This window comes from Anas acuta, chromosome W (assembly GCF_963932015.1).
Source record: "Anas acuta chromosome W, bAnaAcu1.1, whole genome shotgun sequence".
Taxonomy (NCBI): Eukaryota; Metazoa; Chordata; class Aves; order Anseriformes; family Anatidae; genus Anas; species Anas acuta.
The window spans coordinates 21,074,019-21,089,350 of NC_089016.1; the positions used below are offsets into that span (position 1 = coordinate 21,074,019).

At 42.3% G+C, this 15,332-nt stretch overlaps 1 protein-coding gene and 2 long non-coding RNA genes across 4 annotated transcripts in view; 2 read left to right on the forward strand and 1 right to left on the reverse strand.

The window, feature by feature from the left end:
* LOC137847024 (homer protein homolog 1-like) overlaps positions 1–8,974 on the forward strand; it is a 242,478-nt gene extending 233,504 nt beyond the window's left edge. For both annotated transcript variants that reach the window (XM_068665272.1, XM_068665273.1), the window contains one exon: positions 5,276–8,974. In XM_068665272.1, the coding sequence (XP_068521373.1) occupies positions 5,276–5,464 (189 nt within the window). In that variant the 3' untranslated portion in view covers positions 5,465–8,974. The remainder of the gene's footprint in view (positions 1–5,275) is intronic.
* Positions 1–15,332, forward strand: part of LOC137847051 (uncharacterized) — a 750,318-nt gene that overhangs the window by 296,012 nt on the left and 438,974 nt on the right. The window lies entirely within an intron of this gene.
* Positions 1–15,332, reverse strand: part of LOC137847055 (uncharacterized) — a 310,848-nt gene that overhangs the window by 259,605 nt on the left and 35,911 nt on the right. The window lies entirely within an intron of this gene.

Sequence of the window (15,332 nt, forward strand, 5' to 3'; positions counted from 1 at the left end):
CACACTCCAGGGCCTCAATGTCTTTCTTGTAGTGAGGGGCCCAAAAGTGAACACAGTACTTGAGGTGCAGCCTCACCAGAGCAGAGTACAGGGGGACGATTGCCTCCCTGGTCCTGCTGGCTCCACTATTCCTGATATAAGCCAAGATGCTGTTGGCCTTCTTGACCACCTGGGCACAATGCCTGCTCATGTTCGGGTGAGTGTTGACCAACACCCCCAGATCCTTTTCCTCTGCACAGCTTTCCAGCCACTCTGCCCCAAGCCTGTAGCATTGCATGGGATTGTTGTGACCAAAGTGCGGGACCCAGAACTTATCCATGTTGAACCTCATCCCATTGGCCCTTGCCTATCAATCCAGCCTGTCCAGGTCCCTCTGCAGGGCCTTCCTACCCTCCTCTGGCATATCGACACTTCTCCCCAACTTGGTGTCATCTGCAGATTCACTGAGGATGCACTCAATTCCCTGGTCCAAATCATCAATAATGATACTAAAGAGTATGGGCCACAACACTGACCCCTGGAGAACACCACTTGTGACCAGTCGCAGCTGGATTTCGCTCCATTCCCAGGTCACATGTCTCTGTTTCCACCATCTGTGCATTTCCTTCTTTTGCCTAAGTTTGACCAGAAGATCCTTGTTCATCCTTTGGCTAAGTCCCAAATAGGGTTATAATCAAAGTTTACAATTTATTAAATGAATATAAGCAAACAGTGCTGGGTGCACCGGGAGTCTCTGAGTTATTATAATTAGTTTCCGGAATCCGAACCCTCCCACTGGCGCATGCGTATCAGTCTCCGGTGGTCCCTCTGGGGGTCTCTCGTGCTGAAGGCCCATAGTCTTCCTCCCAGGCTTTTTTTCTTGTCCTTCTCCTTTGTCCAACTTGGCCGGATGTCAGAGACTTGTGCAGCGTCCCCTGAAAGCTTTGTCTTTTAGTCGTCCTTCAGCTTTCCCCTTCTCCTTAAACTCTTGGCCAGATATCAGAGACTTGCATAGTGTCCCACGCAATAGTCATAATAGTTAGCAGTTATTCTGAAACCCCTTTGTTCTCTTATCCCCTATTGACACAAATTGCTGGACTATTCCTTTGCAAGATACACAAATTATATACATTAACCACTCTGTTTTTCTTAGACTTGTGGTTATACAAGGGTATGTAAGACAGAAGGTCACATTCATCATACCATGCGTCCCTAGCATTGTTCCATATAGACACGAATCAGATGAACACATTTCACACATGCCAGTTTCCTGCCTTCCCTGCTTGATTTATTGTGTATAGGAGTGGAGAGCTCTTGTGCTCTAAGGAAAATATCCAGTTGCCTGAGAGCTGCCTGAGAGTTTCCAGCCCTTATCAGATCCTCTGTCTCTAAGTACAATGTCGCATGGTATCTCATCCACTAATTCTTTGAACTGCTTGAAGTTCGCTCTTTGGAAGTTTAGGGTCCTGAATTTGCTCCTGGCCAGGCCCATGTTCCTCAAGATCAAAAACTCAACCAGGGTATGGTCACTGAAACCCAGGCTTCCTCAAATCTTAACCTATTTAATGAGCACTTTTGCCCTGGTGACCACCAGGTCCTATAATGCTGAACACTACTCTCTGGACCCAGATGTTCAGCCAGCTTTTAACACAGCAAAGAGTGTACCTGTCCAAGCCATGGCTTCCACTTTTTCCAGGAGAATACCATGGGAGACCATGCCAAAGGCTTTGATGAAGTCTAGGTAGACTATATCAACAGCCTTTCCCTCATCCACCAGGTGGGTCACCCAATCATAGAAGGAGATGAGGTTGGTCAGGAAGGACTTGCCTTTCATGAAGCCATGCTGGCTGGGCCTGATCCCCTGGTTGTCCCGCATATGCTGCGTGATTGCACTCAACATGACCCGGTCCATAACCTTTCCTGGAACCGAGGCCAGGCTGACAGACCTGTAGTTCCCCGGATCCTCCTTACAACCCTTCTTATAGATGCGTGTCACATCAGCAAGTCTCCAGTCATCTGGAACCTCTCCAGATGTCCATGACTGCTGATAGATGATGGAAAGCGGTCCAACAATCACATCCGCCAACTGATTCAGCACCATGGTGGATCCCATCTGGCCCCATGGACTTGTGACAGTATAGGTGGAGCAGCAGGTCTCTGTTTCCACTTGAATCGTGGGGGGTTTCTTCTGCTCCCCGTCCCAGACTTCCAGGTCAGGAGGCTGAGTACCCCAAGGATAACTGGTCTGACTAGTAAAGACATATGTACAGAAGGCATTGAGAACCTCAGCCTTTTCCTTATCCTCAGTAGTCATGCTCCCTCTTGTGCCCAGTAAAGGATGGAGATTCACCGTGGCTCTCCTCTTGCCATTAATATATTTATAAAAGCATTTTTCATTACCCTTAACCATAGTGGCCAGGTTGAGCTCATGCTGGGCTTTGACCTTCCTGACTTTTTCTCTGCATATGCTCTCAACTTCTTTGTATTCCCCCCGAATTGCATGTCCCCTCTTCCACTGGACATAAACTCTCTTTTCCTCCCGGAGACTCAGCAAAAGTTCGCTGTTCAGCCACAGCAGTCTTCTTCCCTGCCAGCTCATCTTACGGTACACGGAGACAGCCCGCTCCTGCACCTTTAAGACTTCCATCTGGAGGAGCATCCAGACTTCCTGGACCCCTCTGCCTTTCAAGACTGACTCCTGAGGGACCTTCCCTACCGGTGTCCTGAACAATTCAAAGTCTGCCCTCCGGAACTCCAAGGTAGCTGTTATACTGACTCCCCTACTGACTTCGCTAAGAATAGAGAATTCTACCATTTTGTGGTCACTGTCTGTGCCCAAGACAGCTTCTGACCATCACGTCTCTCACCAGTCCTTCTCCAATTGTGAACAGCAGGTCTAGTGGAACACCCCCCCTCCCAGTAGTCTCACTAACCAGCTAATTCAGGAAGCTATTTTCCACACACTCCGGGAACCTCCTCCAGGACTGCTTCCTCAGGGCTGTGTTGTATTTCCAGCATATGCCTGGGAAGTTAAAGTCCCCCACGAAAACAAGCGCTGCTGACTGAGCGACTTCCACCAGCTGCTTGTAGAACACCTCTTCATCCTGGTTTCCTTCTCTTCATCCTGGTTTGGCGGTCTATAACAGACCCCCACCAGGATGTCCACCTTGGTGGCCATCCCCCTGATCCTTACCCATAGGGACTTGATCTTATAATTCCCAGCCCTGAGCTCTACAACGTCAAAACACTCTCTAATATAGAGAGCCATGCCACCTCCCCTTTGTTGCCCGTCCCTTCTGAAGAGCTTATATCCATCCATTGCAGCACTCCAGTCGCAGGAATGGTCCCACCACATTTCAGTGATGGAAACTAAGTTGTAGTTTCCTGGCCACACAATGGCTTCCAGCTCCTCCTGTTTGTTGCCCATGCTGCATGCATTAGTGTAGATGCACTTCAGTTGCGCCATTGCCCTCACCCCCAACCCTGGGACTGCTCCTCCAGGCTCATCTCTAGTGAGCCTCATTTCATCCCCATCCCCCTTCACACCTAGTTTAAAGCCCTCTCAATGAGCCCTGCCAGCTCCTGGCCTAGTATCCCTTTCCCCCTTTGAGACATGTGGGACCCATCTGCAGCATTACAGGCCAGGTACCAAGTAAACCACCCCATGGTCAAAAAAAAAAAACAACACAAAATTCCTGCAGTGGCACCAGCCTCTCAGCCATGTATTGATCAGCTGTGCTTTCCAGGTCCCCCCACTATCCCTCTCTGCCACTGAAGAGATAGAGGAAAATACCACTTGTGCTCCCACTCCATCCACTAACTGCCCCAATCCCCTGAAGTTCCTTTTGATAGCCTTCAGGCTTCTTTCAGCAATTTCTTTGTTGCCAGCCTGAATTATCACTAAGGGATAATATTTGGAGGGGCAAACCATGCCAGGAAGTTTCCTGCTAACTTCTCTGACCTGGGCCACAGGGAGGCAGCAGACTTCCCTATGGGTAGGGTCTGGCCAACAGATGGGGTTCTCTGTTCCCCTCAGAAAGGAGTCACCTACAACAATTACCCTTCTTTCCTTCTTGATGGAGAAAGTCTTGAGGCGTGGAGTCGACTTCCTTGCCCTAGACAACCTCCTGGGTGGACCTTCCCCCATATCCTCACCTACCCATCCCTCAAGCTCCAGAGCCACAAACCTATTGTGTAAGGGCACCTGGGAAGGCAAGGTGGGTACAGAGGGGGCTCGCCTGAAATGCCAAGCAGGGACCTGTTTCCATTCCTCTCCATCTCTTAGGTCCCCTCCCTCTGCCCGTCAGTGACAGGGAAGGGGGTCCACAACTATTTAGGGTGTATCACCCCCATGCCTTTCTCTCAGGTATGTCAGGGAGTTATTCCACCAGTCTAAATCCTGCTTACTCTTCCTGTTGGTCCTCAGTCTCCCCACCTCCTCCTTGAGCTCTGCCACCAGGCTGATCAGATCCTCCACCTGCTCACACCTCATGCAGGTAGTATCTTTGCCACCCTCCATTGGTAGCAACAGGCTCAGGCACTCCCTACAACTGGAGACCTGAAGAGCCGCATCACTGGAAAGGCAGTTAGTCTCAGTTGCCAGAGTCTTTTTGGCGAGAGCTTTCTGTCTGGAGGACACCACGTCTGGATTTACCATCTGGGAGGCAGCCAATAGGTCAGCCTGTTTCCTGAGTGGAGAGGGATACTCCACCCGCCCTACCTGTACAAACTGACCCGCCACCTCCTGGTCCCTGTGTTCCTGGTTTCTTGCGCTCCCCAGGGGCTGCCTTTGTACAACAGAGGGGGGCACTTCTGGCTCCATTCAAGTCTCATCAGTTGCCCTCGTGAGGGCTGCCGGGTCCTGGCTGCTTCCTCTTCTGCCTCAAGTGGCCTCGAAGCAGGAAACCCCATGCACGCTGCAATCCCTCGGAGAGAGTGGGATCACCAATTGCCTGGGCGAGTGACTGTATAATGGTGGCTACACCTGATTTAAATGGCCCGCCACCGCATAAGTAATAATTTACCTGAGTAAGTATATCAAATGCATTGTTCACTGACTAAATTTTATCCCTGTATCAAGGATTTTGTCCTTCATATAAATTACTGAAAAAAATTGAGGAAACAATAGTACACGTTCAATCCTAATAACAATTTGGGTTCTGGTTTTGGCTTTGTGGAAACCTTAAAGAGTCACAAATTGTTTAAAAAACAGAAATAGTACATGAACATCAGCAGGATTTTAGACTACTTTCTGTTTCTAGACTGCACGTTAACATGTTATGTATTTTCTCTGAAGGAAGTAGAAATTCGAAACAAAGACCTGGAAGGCCAGCTCTCTGATCTAGAGCAACGTCTGGAGAAAAGTCAGAATGAGCAAGAAGCTTTTCACAATAACTTGAAGACACTTTTAGAAAATCTTGATGGAAAAATATTTGAACTGACCGAGTTACGAGATAACTTGGCCAAGCTAATAGAATGCAGCTAAAGAAAATGGGATTTCAGTGCCAATCAGCTTAAAGATGCACTATCTCTCTTTGTAGGACTGTCTTGAGCTCTGCATCTAATTTTGTGCAACTTTGAAAATGCTTTCCTGAGAGGGCTTATTTTAAATTTGAGTCATACTTCAATGTAAAATTTAGAACTCATCTTGAAGCTAGCTGAAGAAAAAAACACACACAAAAAAAAACAAAAACAACTTGAATTACAAATTACCTCCTTGTACATTATTGGACATAGATAACTTGAAAGATATTAACAGTAATTGAATGCAATCCTTTTCTAATTATCAGTGATGGAAGTAGTAGTGGCCCAAGTTACATCCTCTTTTTGTAATAGACACAATATAGGTTATCTGCTGTTTTATTTATTCAAGATATTTAATTTGTTCAACAACTTAGTGCTGATGGCCCTGTATTTTGTTGTTCTTAATTTCTCAGGATATTTTACACTGTGGAGAAGCAGTGCCATTACTAATTTATTCTTCCCAGGTGTGACAGTTGCATCTTTAATTGAAATAAAGTTCTTCCTTTTGGGGTTTTTGGTTGGTTGGTTGTTTTATATATATACTGGAAATACTGTATTATACTGTATTTCTTTATGGAGCTTACTCTGATGTTCTACAATACTGACCAATGTAAGTTTTACTTTTTCATATGAATTCTATGTAATTACAATGCAATATTTCCACTTAAATATGTTTTGAAACCAACCAATGATATCAGGTGAGTCCCTCAGGAAAAAAAAAAAAAAGAGAGAATTTGACATGCACAAATAACAAGAAATGGCCAGTACATATATCAAATATATATGTTCAATTAACTGTTAACCTGTTCTGCGGGAGACTTTTTCAGAATGCCACATGAATTTCTGGTATTGTGACTAATGGCTTATGGGGAACACTGTTTATTATAGACTGCATTAAGGGCTTAGAGCTATTGAAAGGGATTGCTCATACATTGAACCCAGCCAAGAAAGCTGTTTCTAGAAGTTTTGTTGTCATAGCAATTTGAAATGGAGACGTTTACTCTTTTATGAATCTTCATATCACATCTTTATTGTTACTACACCAGGCAATATTCTAAATTGTTAACTAAATGTTTAAAAACAGGAAATGGAATTAAATTATATTCAGTGAACAGGTTTTAAAGATGTTTTCATGTAATTTTAACACTTTGGGCAAAAACACCTTTCTTTATATAATAGATTTATTAAAAAAGGAAACAACACAGAAAGCTCTGAAAGGTAAGCCAAGTGTCATGTGTCTTGCAACAAAGTACGTTCTTGCCATAAATTGCTTGTAATGTTGAAGAGGGCTTTTTAAAAATGTATGGATGAATGTCAGAGTTCAGAGCCAAAAGATGCACTGACCTTTGTTTGTTCCCCAAATTTGATTTTTAAACATGAAATCTAGCTGCTTATTAAATTTGTACAACACAATTTTGTCATCTTAGAGAATGTTATATAGAACTAGAAAAGTTTGTTTTTATGTGGGTACTGTATATATATACATCATATAATATACATGGGTTTTCATTTATATCAGAAATACATTATTTATTTCCAAAATACTGTGTTTTTTCTTTACCAGTGATTTACCAAGTGTCTCCTGACTAATCAGGAAAGTGGTTCAGGTCAAATGCTAAAACATCATGTATTATACTGTATTTAATGTACACAATGTTTAGGTTTTCTCCATATTTTAGGGTATTTTCTCATATATTTTATTTATTAAAGGGGTGGGGGGACCTTGGTTCAGCATGCTACTGGGTGAAAACTTTGTGGTGAGCTACATGTTTTTCATTCAGTGGCTTTTAAACAGTAATGTGTATATCTACATGAGGTCCAGATAAGCAAATATCACCATGTTTTAATTTACCTGTGGATATTTGGGCCTGATTCTCCTGTCACTTGCACTGCTTCAAACCGTATGTGTCCCTGATGGGATCAGCAACATTCATTTGTGGAAGTACAAGGAGAATCTGGCCCATTATGCTCAATGGACAGAATAAGGATGAAGAAAGAATACAAACAATAGAAAGTTGATAATGGAATAAATGTAATATTATTTTTAATTATATTATTATTGACATTTTAAAAGATATTATGTCATTCACATGTGGGGAAATAGTGGACAGAAATATTTCCACTTAAATTTTGTGAATGTGTGGTAGATGAGTATTTCTATGTATACGTGTACACACGTATATACAGAATATGGAATAATTAGATGTGCACAATTTTAATATTTTCCTATTGAAATTAAATTTTAAACTGGAAATTGATATTTGAGAATTTATTTTCTCATGCAGTAGATATGCTTCATTACTTTTTTTTTTTTTTAATACAATTACTGAGGGCTGCACCTTTGAACTCCCATACAGTTGCCTAACATAAATATGGAATAAGGGGGACATACATACACATATAAATAAAATCCTATTGCTAAGAATATTTTTAATGCTTATTTGCAGTAAATGTGTGTTTAAAAACTACAACCTAAAGTTCATACTTGGGTGGTTATACCTACTGTAGCCTCTCCACTTCTGTTTTAAGGTGATGGTTTGCCTGTTTGAAACACACTTTTCCCAGAGACGGGTATTATGCATTGTATCTATCTTTGATGAAATTATGAGAAACTATTTTATGTATACCATAAAATTCTGTTGAGTGCTATAACTTGAAAACATGAACATGAACTTACACTGGAGAGAGGTAAGCAGTCGCATTGCATATAACTTCTTATATGGCAACAACAGTCTTGTCTAAAAAAATAAAAATAAATTAAAAAAATGATTACAAAAAAAAAACAACTAACAGAAATACCTAACAAAACCAGAAGAAAAATAAAAAATAGGACTTTTATTTTGAAACACACTTGCTGATCTCTGGAGAAAGTACTTTTTTTTTTTTTTTTTAATTTTTTTCAAGTACGTGCAAGTGATAGCAGCTGCTACCTTAATCTCTCAGGTGCTACTGGATTTTACGTTAGCATGTTATGTTGTGAAATTCTGACTTTGACATTAAAGATTTTTGTAAGTATATTCCCATCTAGATAGTTCGTTTTTGAATTGTCTTGTTCATAGTCCATATGCCTCAATGATCTAGAAATTGTATCTTTCCATGTGAACAAACTAAAACGTGTGAATTAATGTCTGTTACAGACTGGGAAATTCTTTTCCTGGCTAATATATCCAAGAAAAAAGAGAACAAAATGAACTGATAATGCAGAAATACTGTTATAAGGTCTCTTTGAAAATACATTTTCAAATAAAATAAATAAAGGGCTAAAAAAGATGTAACACAAATAAGTATCATTTAATACTATAAGTGGAATTCCCAAGATAACTTCTTTAAAGAAAACTCTGCAAGAACGAATAACTCCTCAATTATAGATGGATATTTTAGGATGTGTCTTTTCAGTTGTCGTTTGTGGAAGATTTATGATTTCTGTTCATTTTTCTACTAGTTAGGCTCTAACTCCAGGTTTATCTTCAATAAAGGGCTAAACCTTACCTCATTTTATCATCTTTTTTATTCTCTGTTCAAGTAACTACTGAAACAGCACTATATGAACACTGCATTAATTAGGACATTTGTTTCAAAGGCAAAAATCAAAGTATTTTTTCTGAAATATCGCATGGAAAGAGGAATGGAAAAAGGTTGCAGACCTTAATTCAGCAGAACTGTGGCTGTCAATAAAAACACTTAATTTGGTCGTTTGTTTAGATCTTGTATCTTAAGGCCAAATATCAGTCAGATTAGAGATTAGGTGTGGATGTCCAAAGAAAATCAAAAAAAAAAAAAAGAAAAAAGAAACTCTGGCCAAATGTGTGTAGTCTAAGTAACTGAACATGCCATTTAAATGCACAGTTATACACTGATTTGGGGGAGGAAATGTACTGGATTGTGCAAAGGAATTTTTAAATTGTCTTAATAATTTCTTAATAATGCTGCATATGTTCACTGCCTCTGAATGGTGCTAAGCAAAGAACAAATCATGGTGTTGTGGTTTACCCTGGAAGGTAGCCAAGCACCACACACCTGTTTGCTCACACACACACAGTGGGACAGGGGAGACAATTGATGTGGGGGAAAAAATGTAAGAACTTATGGGTTGAGATAAATGACAGTTTAATAGGACAGAAAAGAAAGAGTAATAATAATAATGATGATAGTAATAATAATAATATGTAAAAAGCAAGTGATGCACACTGCAATTGCTCACCACCCGCTGACCGATGCCCATCCCATCCCCAAGCAGCGGTCCACCTCCACCCTGGCCAGACACCCCGTATTAATTGTTCAGCATGACATCATAAGGTATAGAGTATCCCTTTGGCCAGTTTGGGTCAGCTATCCTGGTTCTGTCCCCTCACAGCAACTTGTGCACCCACAGCCTCCTCACTGGCAGGACAGCACGAGAAGCTGAAAAGTCCTTGGCTTAGTATAAGCACTGCTCTGCCGTAACTAAAACATCAGTGTGTTATCAGCATTATTCTCATCCTAAATCGAAAACATAGCACCCTACCAGATACTAGGGGGAAAATTAACTCTATCCTAGACAAAACCAGGGTAATATCCAACCCTTATTCCATACCATTTATGTCATGCTCAGGTCCCACACTTTCTAATACATTCCAATTAATCACCACTTTTCATATATGTATATAAAATGTCCACTGAGTTTGTTTAGTCTGTGACTGACTTCAGACTCCATCTGTCACAACAATCTTTCAGGGAGGAAGAGATGGTTTGTGGTGTTGGATTGTTGCATGCTGAAGCCAGTTCTGATTCCATCCCTGCTGTACTTGTCCTATTCTATCAAAATTCATTCGTCATTATCTGCGTGGCCGTTACTGTAATACCATTAATATCACAGAATCATAGAATGGTTTGGGTTGGAAGGGACCTTAAAGATCATCTAGTCCAACCACCCTGCCATGGGCAGGGACACCTTCCACTAGACCAGGTTGCTCAAAGCCCTATCCAACCTGGCCTTAAACACTGACAGGGGTGGGGCATCCACAACTTCTCTGGGCAACCTGTTCCAGTGCCTCACCACCCTCACAGTAAAGAATTTCTTCAGAATATCTAATCTAAATCTATCCTCTTTTAGTTTAAGGCCATTATTCTTTGTCCTACTACTATGCTCCCTGATAAAGAGTCCTTCCCCAGCTTTCTTGTAGGCCCTCTTATGTATTGGAAAGTTGCCATAAGGTCTCCCCAGAGCCTTCTCTTCTCCAGGCTGAACAACCCCAACTCCCTCAGCCTGTCTTCAAAAGAGAGGTGCTCCAGCCCTTTGATCATCTTTGTGGCCCTCCTCTGGACTCGTTCTACCACATCCATGTCCTTCTTGTGTTGGGAGCTCCAGAGCTGAACACAATACTCCAGGTGGGGCCTCACAAGAGCAGAATAGAGGGAGAGAATCAACCTCCCTCAACCTGCTGGCCACACTTCTTTTGATGAAGCCCAGGATACAGTTGGCTTTCTGGGCTGCAAGCACATATTGCTGGCTCGTGTTGAGTCTCTCATCAACCAACACCCACATGTTCTTCTCCTCAGGGCTACTTTCAATCCATTCTCCACGAAGCCTGTATTTGTGTTTGAGATTACCCTAACACAGGTTCATGACCTTGCACTTGGCCTTGTTGAAATTTATGAGGTTTGCACAGGCCTACCTCTCAAGCCTGTCAAGGTCCATGTGGATGGCATCCCTTCCCTCCAGCATGTTGACTGCACCACAAAGTTTGGTGTCATCGGCAAACTTGCTGAGGGTGTGCTCCTTTTTACTGTCCATGTCAACAACCAAGATGTTAAACAGCGCTGGTCCCATATTTTATTGTATAGTTAATTGTTCTTTGGAAAATTTACAACAAAATATGTCACTGGTGGTAGCCAATACATACACTGTGTCTAATAAGCTTCTTATTTCTATCACATCTACACATTGTGGAAAGACATTTAACAAACTTTCCTAAAAGAAGTATAATCTGTGATAAAAATCTCAATAATTTTCTTCAGACAGGATCTTCTGTGAAGCTATTTTATTCGCAATTGCAATGGTGGGCGTCCTGCCAATTAGGAGTGCATTTTAGTAAATAAATCATAACCTTTTATTCCCTATTACCCGACACCCGATCACCTCCCCTATTTCCTCATTGGCTGAGTACTACAGGTTCACAAGCTGCTCGATGCTTCTTTATACCATACATGTACAAATTTTTTTTGATCAACCCTGTAATTTCTCCTTTTTCCTTTTCTTTCCTCTTTTCTTATGTTTAGGGAACTTGTGATCTTTGTTTTTTTTACTGTTCTCACACTGCTCATCCTGTTTTTCTGTCTTCTACCTTATTTTGGAACAGTGAGGCCTTCTACTGTCCACTTATCTACTTAGCATTTCTCTTTGTTATGACTACACAACTACCTTTGAAGACAGAATGTTAGTTTTCTACTGCAAAAACACACTCTACTTCGAAAACATGTTCTACTGCAAAAACACAACTTAGTTTCTCACAATTCCCCCCTCTTCTTTTCTTACTGCTATTGTTGTTTTTGTACTTCTTCACATACCCCACTCTTGAGTTTTTCCAACATTAAGGCACAATATTCTTCTTCGGATGTCACAGGGGATGACAGATATACAATGCCATTATTATGTTATCAAAAAATAGTTGTTTGAGCCAATTTCATTCAGGTAACCACGAAGTTAGTTTCCCAAATGTTTCTAAATCCCAAGGAAGTGTCATCTTGAGCCACTTTATGTAGGATCTTGGTTTTTTGTTTTGTTTTGGTTTGGTTTGGTTGTTTGTTTTTTTTTCCAAATAGTTTTGAGATTAGTCAAATTTGTCCCATTTGATCTACATATATATAGCAACTAGCATTAATTACAGTGCACGCTCCTCCTTGTGAGGCTAGTATTAAATCTAATACCATTTGATTCTGAAGTACTATTGTTGCAAATTTGTTATCTCCTTTTTCTTACATCCAGAGTGTTATTTTCTACTTCTTCATTATAGCTCAGATATTTACAATAGCTTTTTCTAATTCACCCCTAACCAAGGTAAAAAACACCTTGCAAAACTGTGAAATGCTAGAGGATTTTACTAGAGGATTATCTGGAGTCCACTTAATTCTGCGTGTGGTCTCAGGGGTGCTTTGGCTTTGTGGGTCTTCAATAATAGTTACATTTGGAATTATTGTCCCCAGGGTGCAAGCTCCCTTCCATCCTAGGGGCTTTATGGTCACATAGCCAGTACCACCCCTTTCCATTAGGGATAGGCCATCCGGTTACAGGATTCTCATGTTGTATCTGGTGTGTATTATGTATATTAGCATTCCCGTGGCTACCATATTCGGTACAGTATGGATTATTACCTACTTCATGGATAGTATTTCCACACCCAGGGTCAATACTATTGTCCCCTGAGTTTCTATCAATGTTGTTTAAAGGCACCTTTGATAGCACTTTATATTGTAGCCAGGATTATGTGTATGGAGCTCAACTTTAAAATCTATTCCTTCCTGGGACTGAGTATGATCTATCATTTTTAGAAATCTAGAGAATCCAAACACAGTTGCTGCTGGAAATAGCAATCAGGGACAAGGCCTTTTCAGTGTTTCTAGGCATCTGGGTGCAAATCTAACAATTATTTCGAGACAGAACTCAAGAGATGTTCTGGATTAATTGGAAATGCCGATTTTTCCCTCCATCCTATCACTAATCCTTTGAGAACAGGTATTACTAAGATAAACTTAAAATACATTGTTTCTGTATATATACACCCCTATAATAATTAAGAAATAATAATTAAGAAATAATAATTAAGAAAAACAATTAGAATCACAAACTCCAATCACTTAATCACTCCCAGAGGACCCTACCAAGCAGATCCTTGAAGAGGGCAAAGTCTACTCTCCCAAAGTCCAGGGTAGTGATCTTGCTTTGCTCCCTCCTCACTACTCTCTAATTCCAAAACCACACCATTTCATGATCACTGCAGCTAAGGCTGCCCTTGAGTTTCACATTCCCCACCAGCTCCTCCTTGTTGGTGAGAATGAGATATAGCATAGCACCTCTCCTCATTGGCTTCTGTATCAGTTGGAGAAGGAAGTTGTTGTCAGTGCTCTGGTCTACCTTGACTTGAGCAAGCCGTTTGACACTGTCTCACATAACATCCTCACAGACAAGCTCAGTAACTGCGGCCTAGATGAGTGGACGGTGAGATGGATTAATAATTGGCTGAATGGCAGAGCTCAGAGGGTTATGCTTAGTGGTACGGAGTCTAGTTGGAGGCCTGTAGCTAGCGGTGTCCCCCAGGGGTCAGTACTGGGTCCAGTGTTGTTCAGCTTATTCATCAACCACCTGGATGATGGAACTGGAACCAAGTGCACCCTCAGCAAGTTTTCTGACAACACAAAGCTCGGAGGAGTGTCTGATACCCCAGAGGGCTGTGCTGACATTCAGAGGTACCTCAACAGGTTGGAGGGTTGGGCCGAGAGAAACCTCGTGAAGTTCAACAAGGGTAAGTGCAGGGTCCTGCACCTAGGGAGGAATAACCACAAGCACCAGTACAGGCTGGGGGCTGACCTGCTGGAAAGCAGCTCTGCAAAGAGAGACCTGGGAGTCCTAGTGGACAGTGGGCTAACCATGAGTCAGCAATGTACCCTTGTAGCCAAGAAGGCTAGCAGTATTCTGGGGTGCATTCAGAAGAATGTTGCCAGCAGGTCAAGGGATGTGATCCTCCCCCTCTACTCAATCCATTCTGTGATTCTGTAATGCATTCCAGGAACCTCCTGGATTGCCAGTGCCTTGCTGTGCAGTCTCTCCTACAGATATAGGGGTGGTTGAAGTATCCCATGAATACCAGGGCTTGCAAAATGAGGCTGCTTCTATCTGTCTGTAGAAGGACTCATCATTTCAGTCTTCCTGGTTAGGTGGCCTGTAGCACACTCCCACTCTAATGTACCCTGTCCCTGACCTCCCTGTAACCCTGACCCATAAGCTCTCTGTCAGCTTCTCACTCATCCCCAGGCAGAGCTCAATGCACTCCAGCTGCTCACTGACATAGAGGGCAAATCCCCCTCCTCACCTCCCCTGCCTGTCCTTCCTAAAGAACCTGTATCCTTACATCCTAACACTCCAGTCATGGGAGCCATCCCACCACGTCTCCATGATACCAATGAGGTCATAGCCCTGCAGGCATGCCTATATCTCTAACTCCTCTTATTCCCCATGCTATGTTCATTAGCATAGAGACATTTAAGTTGGGCCCTTGATGAAGCTGACTTACTGGCTCTATGCATAATATGGCATATAGCTACCATAGTAGTGATGACATAAAGAATTATATAGCAACTAACATTACACAATTCAAATCATGCGGCTATTCACACCCAAGATTTAATCCCCTTGAGGTACACATCAAACTTCCCCATCCTTCTGCATTACCCACCAAGGGAACCCAGGTCCTTAAGCAAAAGCAATGCCATGAATGGGTTTGCCTTTGCCTAGGACAGGAATAGCCCAGACTGTCTTCCCCAACATGATTTTTACGTGCATTACATGGACTTTATCCCCTTCTACAGGATGTAACTGCTTCAACTGGGCAGGGCCAGCTCGGTTAGCAGACCCCTAGTGTTGATGAACCAGGTGGCCTTTGCTAAGTGTGTTGATCTTGAGTCTTCCCGGCTCTTTCTGCCAGAGGATCCAGGTAGGGCCATTCTCCTGGCTGTAGTGTAGAGAACATTTTATACATTTTTTGCTCAAACTGGCCCAAGGGCTACTGCGTGAACTGTCTCCCATTTAAATTGTTCAAAGATTTGTCATTGCTCAGGGCCCTGCTTGAAATCATTCT